Below are 22,135 nucleotides of genomic sequence, written 5' to 3'. Positions count from 1 at the left end.
CTACCCCACCACTATCATTAACAGATCCAATAAAAGAGCTCTCAACAACAACCGAGAGGCTCTGTGGGAACCAAGAGTTAAGAAGACGGATGACACTCTTACTTGCGTCACCACCTACACACCGGAATCCAATAAAATACAAAGAATTATCACAAAAAATTGGAAGATTCTTGCCACAGGTACATTATCGTTACCGAAACCAAGGTTTGCCAATAAACGCACAAGTAACTTAAGTGACATCTTGGTACATACACGCCCAAAAAGTACCAAAGTAGCAGCCCAAGGTACCCTATGGGGTTCATCGCCAGTTAGAGGTCACTATCCCTGTGGAGGATGTGGAGTATGCAATTTGACAAAGGCTACAAAAGAACTCAATCTAGAAATAGGCAAAGTTTGGACTCAAAGAAACCATACTAATTGCAATTCCAGAAATTGTGTCTACATGATTACGTGCCCGTGTAACCTCCGCTACATAGGCATGACCTCACGTCCAGTAAAAACAAGAATCATGGAGCATCGGAGCAATATACGATGTGGGAGAACCACCACAAAAATGAGCACCCACTTTATTGCCAACCGACACGGACCGAACGAACTACACTGGACAATACTTGAAAGTAACTCTGCTTGGTCCTATCAAAAACTTTTTGAAACTGAACAAAGGTGGAATTTCCGCCTTTCTACACATAAACAGGGCCTTAACGATGATATTTCATGGATAGAAGTTAATAACACAACAACACGATGAATCCCCATACCGCCATGATGACTACTTGAACATTTGCTTTCCTAGTTCCCCCTTAAGATATCATTAAACAACCTATGGCCATAAACTAGACCAGGCACCGCTTCGACTACAACATCACGTTATTGTTTGTCAAGGGACCTTTGCAACCTCTGATCACTAATAATACAATTTCTCTACTTATGATCTGTGGTCATTGATCATCTGACAGCTAGTCCTGTGAAAATCGCCAAACTTTTCACTACAGGGTCAGGCATCCCGTTTCGGGACAATATGGCGTACAGGGTGGGAAAATCTCACGAGATCCCGGTGTTCTAACGTAACTTAAGATCCCGGGTTCCGACTTCCTACGGTAATATCCAGATGAGACCAAGACGAGTAGGATCTACTATGAACCCACTTCCTTCTTAGGGTAAGTCCGTCGCCTCTGCACACTCTCCATTGCAATCTCCGCGCCCTTGCGATAGACGCTAATTATGCGGATTACCCGCACGAAGCCACAGCATGTCGGCTTACTGCACTCTCCTTTACGCGTTTACAGTTCACAGTCTTACACTCTGAGACCTTTTGTATACTCGTCACCTACTCCGGTACTGCTACACGAGCCCATTAATATAACCACTAACTATACATAAGACCGCTGGGCCGTTTTTTACTGTGAGCACGGCATACAAACACTCAAATGTAATATTTATTTTTCCGACACGGCACACTTGTGTTTCCCACTCATAGTCCGTCCACTTCGTTATTGTCGGGACACATACGGCGAATCGTCACCATTCCTCACGTATCATAGAGGTACTCCAACCCCCCCCTCACACGACCTTGGCACTATAGGTAGGTGGGATATCACTCCCCCCTCCCCGTTACGTGAGCAACTAACGCTGTTACACCGCCCTGTTGTGATGTGAGTAAGCAACGCTGATATACACCATAGGCATGCGAATTATTAATTCACACCCTCCTGGTTTCACTATATTTTATCCTGTGATGTCTCAGCTGACAGTGTCATGTTTTTATGTTCTACTTACAAACGAGTCTACTCCCTGTCATTTAGTATACCCGTTCAGGTGGTTGGGTCGTCTTCCCTCATCTATGAGGCCTTCCATCCAACCTCTAGGAGGTAAGAATTGTTTCTATCCCTCTCACAATGTGTCCTTCCCCCTTTTATGTGGTGTCACCTCTCACTTCAGTCATGTCATGTTTTTAACGTAGATCTAGCGTTAGTTCATTATATTTTATATATTTTTAACTTTCTTTCCGCAAACTATTTGTTACTATATGAGACCGGTCTTGTCTGGTCCCTACAGGGTGATGTACTGGTTTCTAATCTAGCTGACCAGTCCACCTGTATGAGTCTCTGATGGTATCCATACTCTTCCCCTCCCCCTCTCTCTTTTTTGGCACTATCTATTTAGGTGGAACGCCATATCAAGAACCCTAGACTAAGGATCTTGTAATTAAGAAGGGGAGTTCTCATCCCTTGACTGACCACTAGTGGTCAGGTCATATCGGTCCTGAAGAAGTGTCGCTTTACTCTAGAGCACCAGACACGATACATGTTGACCTAATCAACTAAAGGCTACTCGAATACCCTTACTTATTATACGTAGCCTCACCGTTTTTAATTAGTCCCAACCTTGAGTATTTAATAAAGTGAATTAACAAGGTCAGGGGCCATTTTAAATCACATTCTGCACTCTTTAGAAGACAATGTTTCTCCTATAGCCCCACACACCTCACTCACCAAACGGCGTTCTCAGATCAAAAAGATCTCCGATAAAGATGCCACCAGGCCCGTCGGACATTGCAGCGCCGGTCCGACGAGGAGCGCCCAATGATGAAGCATGACACCCTAACAGGTGTGTGAGGGCACTACGATCTGAACTTGCAGATCCCCCCAGATACCATCCACATTTGTGTAGATAGTCATTGAAACTCTCTACTCAGGCCCATAGAGAGGAACTGTTCCCTTCTGATATATACTGACATGCCTAGGAGCACAGGAACATGACTTCCATAAATAATAAGCTCTGACGTCCCCCCTTTTGATTATACGTAGCCAATGTATGCACACATTTTTTAAAACCATCAATCTATGTACTAGGGCAAATTTTCTTTAACAGTGGGACTAAGAGTTTACTCCATGCAGTTTTATATAAAGTGCAGAATACAGTAACGTACATAGTGCTTTGGATTTTAATGTTGTCACACGGACAAGGTATGAGTTGATCAGCCCACCCTCTCGGACGTGGAAATGCCAACAAAACGTACACAGTGCATAAACAGAATCTAGTTAAATAAAATCTAGTCTGCAGATTACTAGTGAATGTTCGATAATATTGCAATGGGGAAGGGGACATCTGGAGTGGGCCCATCTCAGCTTGTTCAGGACAACGCATATTGCTCCTGGAATAAAATGCCTCTTTAATAATAGCTTTAGCATTTGATGGGATGCTTTCAGGGTTATCATAAAAGTGCCCCAATCCTATTTCATGATATTTGTCCCTCAAGAAGCGGAGCTATGGTATTTTTACGGAATTTCCAGGTTTTGACAGTCTATAATTATTTCTCGTGAGAACGTTAGTTCTTCAGGTAGCCAAATTTTAGCCCATAAAAATAGGGGGGTGCAAAATATGCGGTCCTCTATAAACTCTAGTCCCAGTTCCTTGTGACATAGGCTGGTGGGGGCACCATTCAGCATCATCAAAAGCCTTTTGGTTAATTTTTTTTCCCAAACGTTGTAACTGACTGCTTTTATGATGTCCCCACACCCCTGCTCCATATGTTGCAATAGAGATGCATTTGGCTTTGTAAAGAGTAATTAGTTCCCTCACACGCTTAGGGCCTAGTTTGCATGTAAAACAAAATAGCCCGTCCACGGTCCTAGTTGTTTGGTGGGCTCCTGCTGTAACAAGAGGGACCCAACTCAGCTCATTGCTAAATAAATTACCCAGGTACATACAATTATCTACCGTGCGACGAAGTCCTTGGTTTTTGTGTTCTGCGGGCTGCATACCATGATGTTGCACTCACTGGAGTGGGAATAACATTTTTACCCCTCCACTATCCAACACTTTCCCTACTGTTGCACCAGCTGGAGTTGGAATAGTCATTTTTACCCCTCCGCTATCCAACACTTATCCTACTATTGCATTCAGTGGAGTGGGAATACAAATTTTAACCCTCGCTATCCAACATTTTCCCTACTGTTGCAGTCTTTGGAGTGGGAATAGTAAGTTTCACCCCTCTGCTATCCAACACTTTCCCTACATGCACTCAGTGGAGTTGGAATAGTTATTTTTACATCTTCGCTATCCAACACTTATCCTGCTGTTGCACTCAGTAGAGTGAGAGTATTCATTTTTACCCCTTCGCTATCCAACACTTTCCCTACTATTGCTCTTACTGGAGTAGGAATAGTAATTTTTACCCCTCCACTATCCAACACTTTCCCTACTGTTGCACTCACTGGAGTGGGATTAGTAATTTTTTTTCTCCGCTATCTAATGCTTTCCCTACTGTTTTTCTCAGCGGAGTGGTAATAGTAATTTTTACCCCTCCGCTATCCAACACTATTGTTCCACTCTTTGGAGTGGGAATAGTAATTTTTACCCCACCGCTATCCATAAACCTTCCCTACTGTTGCACTCTTTAGAGTGGGAATAGTAATTTGTACCCCTCTGCTTTCCAACACTTTCCCTACTGTTGCACTCACTGGAATTGGAATAGTAAATTTAATTATTTCGCTATCCTACACTTTCCCAACTGATGCATATATTGTATTGGGAAATTTATGTTAAAATATTTTTTCATAGTTTCATTTATTCTAGAATGTTTTTTTATATTTTTAATTATTTACATATATATTATTTTTTATATAATATTAAAGTTTTAAAATAATTTAAAGATGATAGTTTGTGATATATATATATATATATATGTATAAATGATTGTGTGTTTATTTATTTTAAGTTAAGTTTATTATATCTTGTAAAAATGTATATTAAAGTAAATTTATTTTATTAAAATTAATATTAATATTTAATATATTATATATATATTATTTTAGTATATATATATATAAATCGATTTTTTATACATCTAGTTTTTTTCATCAATATTTTTTATTCAATATTTTTGTACTTATCTTCTTAAGTATTGGAGTCGATATTTTTGTTGTCTATATTTTCTTATCGATATGTTTTACATTGATGTTATGTCAGTGATCCTTGTATGACACCCTCATAGCCTCTCTGATCGAGTCATATCACTGAAATGCACTCAGAGGTAGATATTTGGGCAGTATTAGAAGTGGACAAACCTACAAATTAACTGGGAGAGCTGAGCGACGGGTTTGGTTTGGGGCGAGCCAAGCCATGAAAATACTGGCATGCAAATAATGCAAAAAACCTCATGTAAAAATATTATAAAGACTCTTTAATCTTCAAAAACGTGTATTTATTCAACATTTAGAAGTGTTTACCTTAGTACATCGGATTATTTCACTGCATTGAGAGGTGTTTATTCAAAGTGGTCGCTTTTGAACATCAACTTAGAAACAATCCTGCCCCCACCCCTTCCCCGACAATGCCATTAGTGAACTAAGAATCAAGTCAGTTGAGTATGTGGCCTAAATTCTTAAAACAAATGGAGCAATATTATAGTCAAGGCCACTGGAATTATGCGATTTTGCAAACACTGTTTTTTTCCGCATGATTATGGATTTGCCACATTTGCCAGTCTGCCCTCTGCCAAACAGGTACACTGTGTGTAGGGTTCTGTATGTTAGGCAGTGATAATCTGTCACCTACTGCATAATCTGCAGATATTAAGGAAAAAATTAGTTTTTAGCTCAAACAGATCAAAATTTACTAAAAACATGGCAATAGGCATTTGTGCACAGTGAAAGGTCCTTTTCAAAGGAAAAACTGGTCACCTTTCATTTGCTTATTTCTGTATTTGGTTGTTAAACTGGTAATAATTAGGTCAAATCTTTTCCCAGACAGTTTTACCAAGAGCAAAAATGACAAAATAATGAAGCAATACTATAAAAAAATGTGGCACATTATGCCATATAATTTACCTTTTCCTGCCACATAATTTAGTCAAAACTGTTGCATAATTTGGTGCTCCACTGCCACATAATTCCAGTGGCCATGTTAAAGAGTCCCTGGTCTATTAAATCAAACACAAGACAGGCTGTTTTTTACAGGGCACACCCTGAACTCACTAATTTCAAGGTCCTGTTGTGATAATGAAGAAAAAGAGGCAGAGTGAAATAAAATATTTGCCTCGAATGACACACTTTAGTCATTCGGGGAGGCCAAGTTTTCTGTTTTCATATTGTGCAATTCAGCCACTACATGGGTATCTATGTATCACTCCTGCATTTACATCAACCGTTAATGTTTGTCTTTAATTCTTGGGTCATGAGGTTAGAGTGTGGGCGGCAGGCACAAGCCACATGAAGGCTCGGCTCATTTTGGGCTTGAGTACCCAAGAGGACCTCGAGCTGAGCCAGGCATCTAGCTAGAGCCATCAGTGGCTCACCCACCTCTAGGCAGCATGAACACGAAAGCATCGTAAGGTGGCCTTTGGCACGATATGGCACCCTGGATATCATAATCAATCAATCAATCAAAGACATTTCTAAAGCGCACTACATACCCGTAGGGTCTCAAGGCGCTGGGGGTAGGGGGGGTGCCGCTACTGCTCGAACAGCCAGGTCTTCAGCTTCTTCCTGAAGGAGAGGTGGTCTTGGGTCAGGCGCAGGTCGGTCGGGAGGGAGTTCCAGGTCTTGGCGGCCAGGTAGGAGAAGGACCTTCCTCCTGTAGTCGCTCTTCGGATGCGGGGGACCGCGGCGAGGGCGTGGTTGGCTGACCGGAGGTGGCGTTTGGGAGCGTAGAAGTTGATTCGGCTGTTGAGGTAGCTCGGGCCTTGGTCGTGTAGGGCTTTGTGTGCGTGGGTGAGGAGGCGGAAGGTGATTCTTTTGTTGACGGGGAGCCAGTGTAGGTCTCTCAGATGTCCGGAGATGTGGCTGGTTCGTGGGATGTCGAGGATGAGTCTGGCTGAGGCGTTCTGGATCCGCTGGAGTCTCTTCTGGAGCTTGGCGGTGGTACCGGCGTAGAGGGCGTTGCCGTAGTCCAGTCGGCTAGTGACGAGGGCCTGGGTGACTGTCTTCCTGGTCTCGGTGGGGATCCACCAGAAGATCTTCCGTAGCATGCGTAGGATGTTGAAGCACGCCGAGGAGACGTTGTTGACTTGTCTGGTCATGGAGAGGGAGGAGTCCAGGACGAAGCCCAGGTTGCGTGCATGGTCTGTCGGTTTGGGTGCGGTGCCCAGGGCGGGAGGCCACCAGGAGTCGTCCCAGGCGGAGGGTGAAGAGCCCAGGATGAGGACCTCCGTCTTGTCTGAGTTCAGTTTCAGGCGGCTGGTCGTCATCCACTCGGCTACCTCTTTCATCCCTTCGTGCAGGTTGGCTCTTGCGGCGGCGGGGTCGTTGGTCAGGGAGAGGATCAGCTGGGTGTCGTCGGCGTAGGAGATTATGCTGAGGTTGTGTTGGCGTGCGATGGCCGCGAGGGGGCTCATGTAGACGTTGAAGAGGGTGGGGCTCAGCGAGGATCCTTGGGGGACGCCACAGATGACTTCGGTGGCCTCTGACTTGTACGGTGGTAGGCGGACTCTCTGTGTTCTTCCGTCGAGGAAGGAGATGATAAAATGTTGGTGTAAATTTGTCCACCTCTTCTGTCCCTCCTCCAGGTGTTGCGGCTTTACGAGACCGGGCAGCTGCTGATGCGCAGGGTGCATGAACCCATCTCCCAGGCTGAGCTGGCATCACGGCTGGCAGCCCTGAAGCACCGGGCAACCGGGGCCTGCCATCCGCCAAACAGGTACGGTGTGAGTAAGGGTCCGTGTGTTAGGATAGAGATGTTAAACCAGTTGTAAGTCACAGACAGTGACATAAGGACAGCCCTGAGTCACCGGGCACGGAGTTCAGCCCTCAGTCGCAGGCAGTGACACTGGTGCAGGAGATGAACCCCTACTTACAGACAGTGAGAAAAGTAATGGGCAACAATCCTCAGTCGCAGTGGCACCAGGAAGGGGGGATCACCCCTCAGCCACTGATAGTGACTCCAGGGGCGGGAATCAGCCATAAGCCACTGACAGCGACTCCACAGGAGTGGGAATGAGACCTCAGCTGCTGATGGTGACGCCGGGAGGGGGAATCAGCCCTCAGCCACTGACAGTGACTTCAGGAGGGTGAATCAGCCATCATCCACTTACAGTGACACCAGGAGTGGGAATCAGCCCTCAACCACTGACAGTAACTCCAGAGGGGAAATCAGCCCTCAGCCACTGACAGTGACTCCAGAAGGGGGAATCAGCCAACCACCACCTACAGTGACATGGGGTGTGGGAATCCCACAGTCACTGGCAGTGACTCCGAGAAGGGGAATCAGCCCTCAGCCACTGACAGTGACTCCAAAGGAGAAATCAGCCCTCAGCCACTGACAGTGACTCTAGAAGGGGGAATGAGCCCTCAGCCACTGACAGTGACTCCAGAGGGGAAATCAGCCCTCAGCCACTGATAGGGACTCCAGGAGGGGGAATCAGCTATCAGCCACTGATAGGGACTCCAGGAGGGGGAATCAGCTATCAGCCACTGACAGTGACTCCAGGAGTGGGAATCAGTCATCAGCCACAGACAGTGACTCCAGGACGGGGAATCAGCCCTCAGCCTCTGACAGTAGGAGGGGGAAATCAGTCCTCAGCCACAGACAGTGACTCCAGGGCAGGGAATAAGCCCTCAGCCACTGACAGTAGGAGGGGAAATCAGTCCTCAGCCACAGACAGTGAGTCCAGGAGGGGGAATCGGCCCTCAGCCACTGACAGTGACTCTAGAAGGGGGAATGAGCCCTCAGCCACTGACAGTGACTCCAGAGGGGAAATCAGCCCTCAGCCACTGACAGTGACTCCAGGAGGGGGAATCAGCTATCAGTCACTGACAGTGACTCCAGGAGTGGGAATCAGTCATCAGCCACAGAGAGTGACTCAAGAAGGGGGAATCAGCCTTCAACCACTGACAGTCACACCAGGAAGGGGAATCAGCCCTCGGACACTGACACTGGGAGGGTGAAATCAGCCCTCAGCCACAGAAAGTGACTGCAGGAGGAGCAATCAGCCCTCAGCCACTGACAGTAAGAAGAGGAAATCAGTCCTCGGCCACAGACAGTGACTCCAGGATGGGGAATCTGCCTCAGCCACTGACCGTAGGAGGGGTAAATCAGTCCTCAGATTCAGACAGTGACTCCAGAACGGGGAATCAATGATCAGCCTCTGACAGTAGGAGGGAAAAATCAGTCCTCAGCCACAGACAGTGACTCCAGCAGGGGGAATCAGCCCTCAGCCACTGACAATGATGCCAGGAGGAGGAATAAGCCCTCAGCCACTGACAGCAGGAGGGCTAAATCAGTCCTCAGCCACAGACAGTGACTCCAGGAGGGGGAATCAGTCCTTAGCCACAGACAGTGAATCGGGAGGGGAAATCAGCCCACTGACAGTGGCACCAGGAGGGGGGAAATCAGTCCTAAGCCACAGACAGTGACACCAGGAGTGGGAATCAGCCATCAGCCACTGACAGTGACACAGGGGGTGGGAATCAGCCCTCAGTCACTGGCAGTGACTCTGGGAGGGGGAATCAGCCCTCAACCACTGACAGTGACTCCAGAGGGGAAATTAGCCCTCAGCCACTGACAGTGACTCTAGAGGGTGGAATGTGCTCTCAGCCACTGACAGTGACTCCAGAGGGGGAATCAGCCTTCAACCACTGACAGTCACACCAGGAGGGGGAATCAGCCATCAGCCACTGACAGTGACTCCAGGAGTGGGAATCAGACCTCATCCACTGACAGTGACACCAGGAGTGGGAATCAGCCCTCAGCCACTGACAGTGGGAGGCGGAAATCAGCCCTCAGCCACAGACAGTGACTCCATGACGGGGAATCAGCACTCAGCCACTGACAATAGGAGGGGGAAATCAGTCCTCAGCCACAGACAGTGACTCCATGACGGGGAATCAGCCCTCAGCCACTGACAGTGACACAGATAGAGGGAGCTCATCCTTCACTCACAGGCAGCCACACAGGACTGCTAACCCTGGCAGCACTTTTGCCACCCCTAGTCTCAGGGGTCATGAAGGCTGGAAGTACTCCGGGGTCGAGGCCTGTTTACTTTCAGTAGTTCCCTTTGTTGCCCTTTCCACAACTTCTCAGTACAAAACAAGAGGCTGCTGATTAGCTAGGGGTCAGTGGGTCAACCCTGTGATGTCATTGGGGTCAAAGATTGAACTATATCACTTCCTCTGGCCCTGGCATTTCGATGACTCAACTCCCATACATGCCGGATGCTTGCATGGAAAAGACTCTAAAGTTTGAATCCATCCAGGATTAATTCTCATCTGTGTTTTCCTCCCAAAGGTGCGAACTGAGGGACTCGATCCCCACAGACATTTGGTCAGCCTACAACGAGGACTATTGGATGAGGAAGGTTCTACTTTACCTCGACCAACTCTTGGAAAAGAGATGCTCGGCCACTCAGGCGAAAACGATGTTCCTGGGTAAGGAGAAGCCTCTTGTGCTGCAGTTCCCTTTCAAACGGCTTAGTACAGCATCCATTTGAAGGCATTCTCATTTCTCAGACATTTGTCTTTCCTCAATCCTCACCTCGCACCCATCTTCTCTCATCCCTTACCCATCCTTCCTCATCCTTTATCTCTTGTCCGTCATCCATCATTTGTCATCCATCATCAATTATTCCTCATCCATCTATCTCACTTAAACTGAATGGCAGAAAGACAGAATTTATGATCATGGGGGAAAAAAAACCTCAAAATGGTTAGAAATTGATTGGCGGGAGCAGTTAGGTGATTGTCCCAAACCCACACAGGCCTTAAAGAACCTGGAATTGTGGATTGATGACAGACTTAATATGGAATCCCATGCCCACAAACAGGAGTTTGCTTTGGCATCTTTGAAGAAATGTCTTCAATGGCTTCCTCCGCCTACGGAGAGAGTGTTGGTCCAGAGTCTGGTCTGTTTTAGGCTAGACTTTGGTAACACCCTGTACATTAGTAATACTAAGTATATAATTAAAAGATTACAAGTAATCCAGAATGCTGCTGCTAGAATTTTATGAAGAATACCCAAATACCAGCCTGCGGGCTCGGCGTTGGCAGCCGTATATTGGCTGCCTGTACAAAAGAGGATTCACTTCAAAGCCCTGTGTATAGCCCACAAAATATTTAATAGCAACAGCCCTCCAATTATCTCAAAATAGTTCTCGTCTTATGCTCTCACACAAACACTTTGTTTACTGTCTCATGGACTTCTGAAAGTCCCTGTGATCAGAAGAACAAGATACAGGGGCTGTTCTTTTTCTTGTTGTGTACCTAAACTGTGGAATGGCCTCCCTATATCCCTGAGATTTGACCAGTCAGAAGTAAAGTTCAGAAAACTATTGAAGCTATATCTGTTCTAGATAGGTTGCTTGTGCTGTCTTGATCCGAGTTGGTGAGTTAGCACTGAGAAGCCTTGACAAGGTAGCCATGCGCTCTGCAGCAACCACGTAGCATGGAATAGATTATCAATAGATAAGCTTCTTCTATTTTCCCTCATCCATCATTACTCTTCCCTCGACCATCATTCCTCAATCCTCATCCATCAATCTTCATCCATCAATTCTTAGCCCTCAACCACCTTTCCGCGGTCCTCATTCCTCATCCATCACACTTCATCCGTCGTACCTCATTCATTATTCCTTATCCCTCAACCACCCATCTTTCCTCAGTCCTCATTCTCAGTCTATCATTCTCCATGCTTCCTTGCCCATCCTTCATTCGTCATTCATAATTACTGTGCATCCTTTGATCCTCTGTGCCCAGCCGACCACGCCTCATCCTCCTGCTCACCTCAAGAGTGACGGATGCAGTGGGCACATAGCTGGATGCCCTAGACTAGGCCAGAGCTGGATTAAGATCATTCCTAACTGAAGTCTGTTCTACTGAACTTCCAGGGGCGCATGCCTGCTGGGAAGCCTCGTCATTTCCCCACGGGTCCGTGAACCAGACACACCAGGAGCTTGTCCTAAAGATAGTCAAATTTAGGGGTAATTAAGTCAGGATATTAAAAAACATTGGCCAAAAAAATATTGGTAAGGGTTCAGGTAAGTATTAATGGTAGAGGGTCTTGGCCCTGGGTTGTCTAATCCAGACTGTAAGAAAACTGGGTTTATTAAAATAAAATAAGGGTTTGGTTAAAGGAAGATGGGGGGGGCACACGCCATAAAAAGAAATGGGAATGGTAAAAATAAGTAGCAAGAGATTTTGTTAAAATTGCACATGGTAAAAGGTTTTAATCAAGGGAAAGACATGGGATTCTCTTCCCTCATAATAATATTTAGAAAAACGGTTATTCTCTGAACTTACATCACCATTTATGGTTAAAAGCCAGGATTAATATATTTTGAGATAAATCACTTCAATATTAACCACCTGTGATTTTCCAAAAAGTCAGTAATCAACCGTAAAAGGCACAGAACCTGGTCCCTGCCAGGTTTTTATGTAGCTTGATGAGGCACCTTCATTTGATAACTCCATTATCACCTTCATTTGATAACTCCATTATCACCTTCATTTGATAACCCCATTATCACCTTCATTTGATAACCCCATTATCACCTTCATTTGATAACTCCATCATCACCTTCATTTGATAACCCCATTATTCATCAAGTGGCCACTGGCTAGTTTTGATACTCAGCGGGTTAGGCACAAATGCCCCTATTCCTTTCTGAACGGCCAGAATGGGGCCTGGAAATCAAAGCAGTGTTAAGAGTATATTCGAGCTGTGCACATCTAGAAAGCTTTTCCCCCAGTGGGTGTAGGTTCAAAGAACAGTAAATGGCCAGTCCGCAGGGTTGCAGAATAAAGGCAAATCCAAGGAGAGAGAAAAACAAGAGAAGAGAGGCGCCCAGTCTGTAGTCTGAGCTGGGCCCCTTCATGTGCTGTCAAATATATTTACCAAATCTTACTGAGGCAAAGGCACTGGCATGGTTGTTATAAAGGCCCAGCCCACTATCTCTGGCCTTGGAGCTAGGGTGGATGCCATGCTGAACCTTCAGTTATTAATAAGGTCTCCGCTGCGTGGTTAGTCCATTGTAAACCTGCTGAAGGCCACACCAGAGGCAAGTCAGAGAGCATCTTACAGAGCCGGCACAGCAATGGAGGTAGGAATATTGCTTGTAGTCTAATAGAATAGAGAAACATTTGAAGAGCGCAACATTCACTCAAAAGGCCAATAGAAACTGTGACAGAGCCTACACAGGAGACAATGCCTTGCCTACAAAATAAATATTTTTTTATTGTCTTCTGGAATATCATATATGAGGTGATTGCTTCAATCCCAATGAGCATTCTATTCCACAGGAAAAGTCCCAAACTCGATGGACACAGCCACCTATTCCTGCCCTTTTAATTCTGGGGATCACAAATAGTTCTTGAGATTTGAACTAGGCCTGGGGGGGAAGTAATGAAAAAACTCTGCTGTGCTCCGCAGATATCCACAAGCGGCAGTGTGAGATAAATCGCCCTGCTCGCGATGGTTTTTAGCACCAGCAGCTTGTGCCGTGCTGAAAGATTAGCACGAATGGCACCACGTGCAACGCAGAAGGGTGCAGCTTCTTTCTGCAGCTTGAGTAGATGTTCTACTTCAGCGGCAGCTTCCTCAATGCAAGCGGCAGGTTTCTCAACGCGAGCGGTCGCGGCTTGCCTTGATTGCCCACGTTGAGAAATCTCACCAGGAGGTGGTCTAGCATGCGATTTACCTCGCTTGTGCTCGACAACTTAACGCTGTCGACCCGCAAGAGGAAAAACTCAGCTCTGCAGAGTTTTTCGGAACTCCATGCTCTATACGGAGCGCAGAGTGGGGAAAAACTCTGCAAACTCCACGAATGGAGTGGAATTTTTTCATCCAGACCTAGTTAGAACGAAGAAACCTCCAGAGATGTTAGGGCTGAAAATGATCCGCTACATGATTTTTCCAGCCCACAGACAATCAAACTCCTTAAGACATCAGTTTTAAAAATAACCCTCTGCTTAACAGGAGCCGAAGCAAGTTAGTCCTTGTTTGTGAAGCATGATTATTATTATCATTACATTTTGTAAAGCGCATCTTTCACCTCAAAGTAATCCTAGCGTGGACCTCATTAGAACCAATCCTAAGACACAGGAAAACCGTTAAGTCCATATCTGGCCTTCCTCAGGGCTATCTACGAAATAACCAGGTTTTAAGAGCTTTCCTGAACTGAAGAAGGCCATTGCTGGCTCTCAAGGGGGCTGGCAATGTGTTCCATAGTTGAGCTGTCCTCACTGAGAAGGCCTGGCCTCCTTATCTCACTTTCTGAAATTTGAAAATACATAGGAGATTGCCTGAAGAAGAGTGTAGGTTCCTTGGTGGTATGTAACGATTGAATTTATTGTTGTAAGGGCGTGGCTCCCATTTCCTGTATTGCCTTATGTACAATGCAGAGTGACTTAAATGTGATCCTTTCCTTTACCAAGAGCCAGTGAGGTTCCTTCATGGTAACAGGGAAACCCAAATTGTTTTTATCCACCTACCAGTCTGACTGCCGTGTTCTGGCTTCTCTGTTGAGCTGTAGGAAGACTAAGGCAGACCTTAATAAAGTAGGCAACAATAATCTACCTTACACATAACAGTTGCAGAGACCACTTGTGAATCCATATGATTCAGTGAGAAAGAGGAAATATTTGTCAACATCTTCAGTTGGAGAAGACGGATAATGAGACAGCATTAATCTGGTGATCCATTTAGTCATAATGATCCAAAAGGAGGGACCCCAAAAGATTTAATTTTACCTAGGGCACAGGAGCAAGACCTAAGCAGCTAGGTCAGATTGTATTATCCAATATGGTCACCTGGGGGAACAACCTTTACAACGCAACTTTTACAACGCACTACCATTACAACGCATTTGTTACAACGCATAATCCATTACAACGCATGATATTACAACGCATGACACTACAACGCATTTTTAAAAAGTACCTTTACAACGCATTCCATTACAACGCATACTACCATTACAACGCATACCATTACAACGCATAATATTACACTATACTATCCAACACTTACCCTACTGATGCACCCCCTGGAGTTAGAATAGTAATTTTTACCCCTATACTATCCAACACTTACACTACTGATGCACCCCCTGGAGTTAGAATAGTAATTTTTACCCCTATACTATCCAACACTTACCCTACTGATGCACCCCCTGGAGTTAGAATAGTAATTTTTACCCCTATACTATCCAACACTTACCCTACTGATGCACCCCCTGGAGTTAGAATAGTAATTTTTACCCCTATACTATCCAACACTTACCCTACTGATGCACCCCCTGGAGTTAGAATAGTAATTTTTACCCCTATACTATCCAACACTTACCCTACTGATGCACCCCCTGGAGTTAGAATAGTAATTTTTACCCCTATACTATCCAACACTTACCCTACTGATGCACCCCCTGGAGTTAGAATAGTAATTTTTACCCCTATACTATCCAACACTTACCCTACTGATGCACCCCCTGGAGTTAGAATAGTAATTTTTACCCCTATACTATCCAACACTTACCCTACTGATGCACCCCCTGGAGTTAGAATAGTAATTTTTACCCCTATACTATCCAACACTTACCCTACTGATGCACCCCCTGGAGTTAGAATAGTAATTTTTACCCCTATACTATCCAACACTTACCCTACTGATGCACCCCCTGGAGTTAGAATAGTAATTTTTACCCCTATACTATCCAACACTTTCCCTACTGTTGCACCCCCTGGAGTTAGAATAGTAATTTTTACCCCTACACTATCCAACACTTACCCTACTGTTGCACCCCCTGGAGTTAGAATAGTAATTTTTACCCCTACACTATCCAACACTTACCCTACTGTTGCACCCCCTGGAGTTAGAATAGTAATTTTTACCCCTATACTATCTAATACTTACCTTAAATGTAATTTAGTATTATGCGTTGTAATGGTATGCGTTGTAAAGGTAGTATGCGTTGTAATGGTAGTGCGTTGTAAAGGTATTTTTTAAAAATGCGTTGTAGTGTCATGCGTTGTAATGTCATGCGTTGTAATGGATTATGCGTTGTAAAAAATGCGTTGTAAGTGCATGCGTTGTAATAGTGTGCGTTGTAACGTCATACATCCGGTCACCTGTTTGCCCGCTAACAGAAGCTCAGATGGACTGGGCTTGAGCTGCAGGAAATTCTCAGCCATCAACCACTACACTGCAGACAAGCACCAGTCGCTTTATCTGCAGAGTCTTGGGCTTTTTGGTCCAATCTTACAATCAGTTGGGTGTTGTCCGGATAAGAGGCAACAAGGGGCCCAAACTATTTGACGAGGAGGAATAGAGGTCCTAAATAGATGTTTCTGATGGAACAGTATTATGGGCGGGCCAGTGAGTCAAACTTGTGATGTCACTGGAAAGTTCAAGGTTGAATGATATCAGTATGTATCAGAATGATAAAGCATATTAGAGGCAACATTTTTACTTTTCTTTGGCAGACTGTCACCATTTCCACATCAGTCTTGCACAGCATTAAGCCTCTCAGACATGGTGATGATCCAGTCACCCTCTTTGGCAACAGTGACCTGAAGCTTGGCTTTGTCATTCTGAAGTGAATTTATGGGGAAAGTTGCTTTGTAAATGAGGAAACAAAACTGAAGACTTTTATTCTGCTTCAAATGATGCAGGACTGGTCATCATAAGGCTATGGTCAGTCAGACAACTTTTGGCGGTTGTTGTGATCCAGGTCTTATAACCATATGTATTTTTTCGCCACTGCAGATATCGCCAGCTCTTTCCCGCTGTTTGGAACCACTCTGCTGCTGCTGGCCAATATTCAACCTCTAGAAGCCCGCATGCAGCCAAGCGAGGCCAAGACCTGCACAGCAGACATGGATGGAAAGGTATGGCTCATATACAATTCATAATTGGAGTTGTTTTATTAGTGTTCCTGTACTTCCTTCCTGTAGACCTGTTGGGATACAGTTTTTGACCTTGGTTAGATAAGGTTACCATAAAATGCCATGTATATACTCACCCTTGCCCCATGGCTTTTGGTGACAAATGTGCTCTGTGGATGCAGAGTACTGGAAACAAATGTCCTTGGCATTAGGGTACCATATAGATCCAGGGCAAGACCGTGCTTGGCTAAAACTGGATACAGAACATATAAGGTAAATGTTCTTTGTGTGGCCCATAAAATGTTGTCTTGGATGTTCTAAAATGAGGCTACAATGGTAAATAGAGGTCTCAGATGGGCTTTAAGGTTGGTGCTAGACCAGACACACTATGGTGGCCACTTGGAAGACTAAAACATGAACACTATGCACATTACCTCAGGTTAAGGCATTTCTTTAAGTTTAGGAATGTTGCAGTCTTTATCCAAGCTATTAGAGCATCTAAACTGAGATGTAATGTGTTCTTGTTGGGTTTCCAGACAGAAGAGATTAAATTAGTGCTCAAGTTGGTAACTTAAGGTCAATGCTTAAACAAGCTCTACACAAGAAAGACCTTGGGGAAAAGTATGTTTCGAAATAATGAAATAAAAGAAAGTATCTTGCCTCGTGTAGCATAGTTGTAAAGTTGAGGTTCTTCGGGGACTTCTTGTGGTTGGAGTTCTGTTGAGATAGAAGGACTGAAGGTGATTCGTGTGTTGATGGGGCTCCAGTATAGTGCTCTCATGACCAGGGAGATGACGTTCAACGGCGCCTTTCTGTTACTTTTGCTTAGTGCTGTAGAACTCCTGGACCGAGGAGATTTGATGTTTTGTCAGTGTGAGTCGTTTGATGTAGCTAGAGGGAGATGCTGGTTGTTTCTAATACTCTTTGGACCAAATAATTGAGTGCAGGTGAAAGTTATCCCACAAGTACCCTCATTCAGACCCTATTCTGACCAAACCCGTGGCTGCATCACGAAAAACCCTAATTATAAGAGGGAAACTATACAGCGATATCCCCACAAAGAAACTACATAAAGTCCATAGCAAGATAGCCAAGAAATACGTAGAAGGTGCAGCTTCAAAATCCCGAATATTTCATCCCAAAGTCGTTCCATATACTGCATATGGGCTTTTACAATTCTATTGGACCAAGAATAGTGACTTCTTACAAATAAGGACGTTATTCTTTAAAAAAAAAAAAGGAAACAAAAAGGAAACAAAAGATTAAAGAAATGGAAGAATAACCATAGGGCTGCCCAGACTACCTATAGGAGTCTTCCATATAAGAAAATTGAAAACTACTGGCCCACTGTATGGACGGTAGCTTGCCTTAACTAGAAGAGGTATGGACTTAACTATTGTGCAAGTCCCTCGTTCTTTTTAAATCATTACATGAGAGTCAAGAGTGTGGTCTTGAAAAAGATGAAGATATAATTAAGCCATCGAAACGCGTCGACGCCTATTTTTCTACACAAATCTGTTTACATGGGCGACAGTTAACGAGTACTAAGCACGAAAGTACCTGGATCTACGTCCTACATATTGTTACTACGGATGTGTAATATTCTTTATGACATATTGTGTTTGTCTATATTAGTGACTCATCTTTTATGGTTTTTAGTTATTGTGATTTCGTATTTTTATGAATTTAGGTTGTTCGCTTTTATTGTAAGCTATAGGGTATTTATGTTGAATTATCGTCTGTATGAAATAACTCTTTTGTTTTTAATATATGTTGAACAATCAATAAATCTACCTATGAAGTCAGATTTTCATAAGTTTACAATTTTGTTTTGTGTATTCCTGATTATATGTATTACAATCTTCCTCGGCATGGATGAATGAATGAGATTATAGGGTCTGAATGAGGGTACTTGTGGGATAACTTTCACCTGCACTCAATTATTTGGTCCAAAGGGTACTTTTTTCATTTACTTCACAGTGCCCTACTCCTTTGGTTTAGAAGGGGCCCCTCTTTTCTTAGACATGTTTCTAATACTGCATGGTTGACCCTCAGGAGATGAGACAATGAAAGAGCGTATGTTACGAAGATATTATTGGGGCGTGCTGATCACCGGACACTTAGAGACATTTCCCAGTCAAGGTTGATGCATAGTTTTTGTACCTGCAGTTGGAAATATTCCCCACAGTTGAAGCAGCAACAAGTAGATATATTTGATGAAAGTCTGAGCTTGGTTCAAGCTGTAATTCTTCAATGCATAGTATCACCAAGGACAATGCTGACACCAGCTCAGCCCATCCTCTTATGAGTCCCAGGAACTAACTGTGGGGTAACTCCAAGCACAACTTTCCACATGCATCCATCGCACATACTTTAAAGACAGTGACATCACTGTCAGACACAGAGAAAGGACTAAAGCATACAAGATGAGTCTCTGTCCTGCTATGAGTGGTGGAGGCTGAATGAATGGAAGGTTGATGGCATGTCTGCCATCGAGGAATAGTAGTTGAAATTAGCATATAATGGGGTTCTTGAATCTCACTTTCACCTAGGAAGAGATCAAAGGCAGATCTCTTGGTCCTGAAATAGATTTTGTTTCTGGTGGTGCACAGATGGGGAAGTGTTGCTGGGGTGAGAGTGAGAAATTAGGTCAACAATGATCTTCACTGGGGAATGGTGGTAGATGGAGGAGAGCCATGGTGGCAGAAAGGGGAGGGCCTTCTCAAAGTATGAGAGACTTGATGGAACCTGGAAAGAAAGAACCCAGTCGAGTTATTGAGGTTGGATATAGAGCCTACAATATAAGTGTGGACAGCCCACTCATCACTGAGCATGGCCAAATCAACCAATAGGGCCTGTTGGCAATTTTCAAACTTAGTTCGTTTGGAAAGCTTTGCTGCAACAGAAAAAATGAATTCAGCAGCAAAAAGTACAGATTGAGGATTTTTTCAGGCACAACGTACTTTGTTTACCTACTTTTGCACGTTTTGTAAGGTATGCAGACTTGGTGTAGTGTTAGAAAAACCTTCCTGGACTTGATCTCTAACGTTGCACTTCGTATAATGAATACATTTTCGAAAACTATATTAAATAAATTTACTATGCTTGTCTTATATTTGACTACAATATTTGTCTTGTCGTCTTTCAACAGGTGAATTGGGCTTGTTTACCAGACGCGGTGTTGATCCACATTTACTCCCTACTCCGCCTGCCTGATAAACACTCCATGTCCCTCAGCTGCAAGGGCTGGTCTCAGGTGTTCCGTTCTCCTGCAATGTGGCGGAAAGTACTAGTCAGGTAAGTGCCATGCTGCAGCTTTGCAACTTGGAACAGCCGCATTCAGAACTCCTGGTGGAAAGTCTAGGTGACCAGTTGCCAATGGTTTCCCCTGGATCCAGGTGATGGCAAATGGGGTTTTGAACAAAAATTTAACTCCTAGGCATGCAGTTTCTTTGCATCTTTAACTGGTGTTAAAGCCGGATCTATGACCTAACATTGTGTTAAATCCTGCGCCAAATAAAACAAGGTGAAACTAATATAAGTCGAATGCATAATGTGTAAATACTGCAAAATTACCAATTTTATGCAGCTAGGCCGCCGCGAGTGGTCATCAGGTTGAAATGTGTACTGGACGGTGTACCTCAAATACAAAATCTACAAATCTAACAGAAAATTGCAGTGGGTACAATGTTTGCTGTGGTGCAAAGCCCAGCATCATGCTAAAAATCACTTTTAACACCAGTGCGTTCAATGACATCATTGGCACTCTTAGTAAATATGGCGTCACAGACAGTTTATTAAACAGAGGCACAGGCATTCCCTACCTCGTCCCCCTAGACCCACCAACAGGTACCACTTAGATGCTGTATTCCTCACCGATTCACGGTTCACCTTCTCTTACAGACCACTGGTTGATAAACTCTTCCCAAATGGTTAGACATCTGGACAGGGACGCAGACATTAACCGGCCATAACCCAGCGGCCTCTCCCATCACTTGTTCATATTACATACATACATACACACAAGTGGTATTTTGCAGTGTGTGCTAGTCCTAATATATATGCAATCGAATCCCAATGAAAAAATGTAGGATGAACAAATGATTGCTCACATGAATGAAGTTGAAATGCTGAATTGTATAACCTCTTATTTACTTTTTAATCAATCTTATATTCATGCTTCATAAGGAGGTCCAGTTGAACAGTTCCCAGTACGCCACGTGGTAAGAATTGATCCTCTAGAATATAATCACTTTAAATACATGAATCATAATAAATCCTTGTCGTAGGAATTGATATTCCCAAAATATAGGCACTTGAGGAGTCATGCATTTGAGAAATCATTTGCATCATCCTACTTTCTACCTTTGAGATTTGATTGCATAAATATTGGGAATAACACACTCTACAAAACACCAGGCAACTACAAATGAGAGGTCTCAGGCCCCGCTCTCGGCGAGTGTAAATATTCCTTCAATTCAGATCTTATGCTACAATAAGGACAGGTCCAGAGTGGTTTCCGTTTTCGTCATTTAACATACATATACACTTATTCAACAACACCGCTCACACATTCATTCATTTGAGGTCGCATTAGTGTTAGGTTACTATTATTTCGATTAATTTATTTAGCTTGATTTAAATAAAAATTATAACAAACTTTGGGTATCAATTAACATGAGGTTTACTTATTCAATTCAATATAATTTGGTTCAATCAAAGGCAATTTCGGGTTAAGATTAGCCGTATAATTAACTCAAGGTTACTTATCTACTTTAGTCTAGTGTAGTGTAAGGAGTATGTCGGCATTAGGTTAAATATTAAGATAGATGTAGAGTCCATGTAGGGGGTCCGAAGCTGCCTTTAAAATATACTTTGCGGACCTACCACCAACGTGGTGGGAGATCATGGTAGTGGACCTTGCACCAGTTGCCTACAACCCAGAGTAGTGAGGCGCCTTTTCAGCCCCCCAGGAGATGCCCAAGGTGTTCCCTAGTGAAGGTCCACGCTGCACCATCCTAACAGGAACTGTGTGGACTTTTGCCCGAGTAGACCCTGGGATCAGGAGATTAGCCCAGTAGAACAGGACTCTTCAGTGGGTCCGCCCTCCTCAGGGTGCACATCCTACAGACATTGTACCGTTATGCTCATGAGGCTGCATCCCCAGCCCCTAGGCAAAACTTACTTCAAGTACTAAAAGTAGGTGGATCATTCTTCCCCTCTTCTAAATGGGACTTTACCCAGCAAAAATAGTAAGGCTATGCGTCATAAAAAAATAGATTTATTTAGTACATGAACTCAAAACACAAAAACAAATTGATAAT

At 44.1% G+C, this 22,135-nt stretch overlaps 1 protein-coding gene across 3 annotated transcripts in view; it reads left to right on the top strand.

Moving 5' to 3' along the window:
* Positions 1-22,135, top strand: part of LOC146830366 (uncharacterized) — a 138,765-nt gene that overhangs the window by 86,065 nt on the left and 30,565 nt on the right. For all 3 annotated transcript variants that reach the window (XR_014961421.1, XM_085604555.1, XM_085604556.1), the window contains exons 13-16: positions 7,508-7,638; positions 10,225-10,364; positions 16,693-16,814; positions 19,963-20,108. Coding sequence is in view for 2 of the 3 variants with exons in the window: in XM_085604555.1 (XP_085460681.1) it covers positions 7,508-7,638; positions 10,225-10,364; positions 16,693-16,814; positions 19,963-20,108 (539 nt within the window). In the remaining variant the exon portion in view is untranslated. The remainder of the gene's footprint in view (positions 1-7,507; positions 7,639-10,224; positions 10,365-16,692; positions 16,815-19,962; positions 20,109-22,135) is intronic.

The sequence above is a fragment of the Triturus cristatus genome, chromosome 5_1 (genome assembly GCF_964204655.1).
Source record: "Triturus cristatus chromosome 5_1, aTriCri1.1, whole genome shotgun sequence".
NCBI lineage: Eukaryota > Metazoa > Chordata > Amphibia > Caudata > Salamandridae > Triturus > Triturus cristatus.
This window is presented reverse-complemented; position numbering and strand designations above follow the sequence as displayed.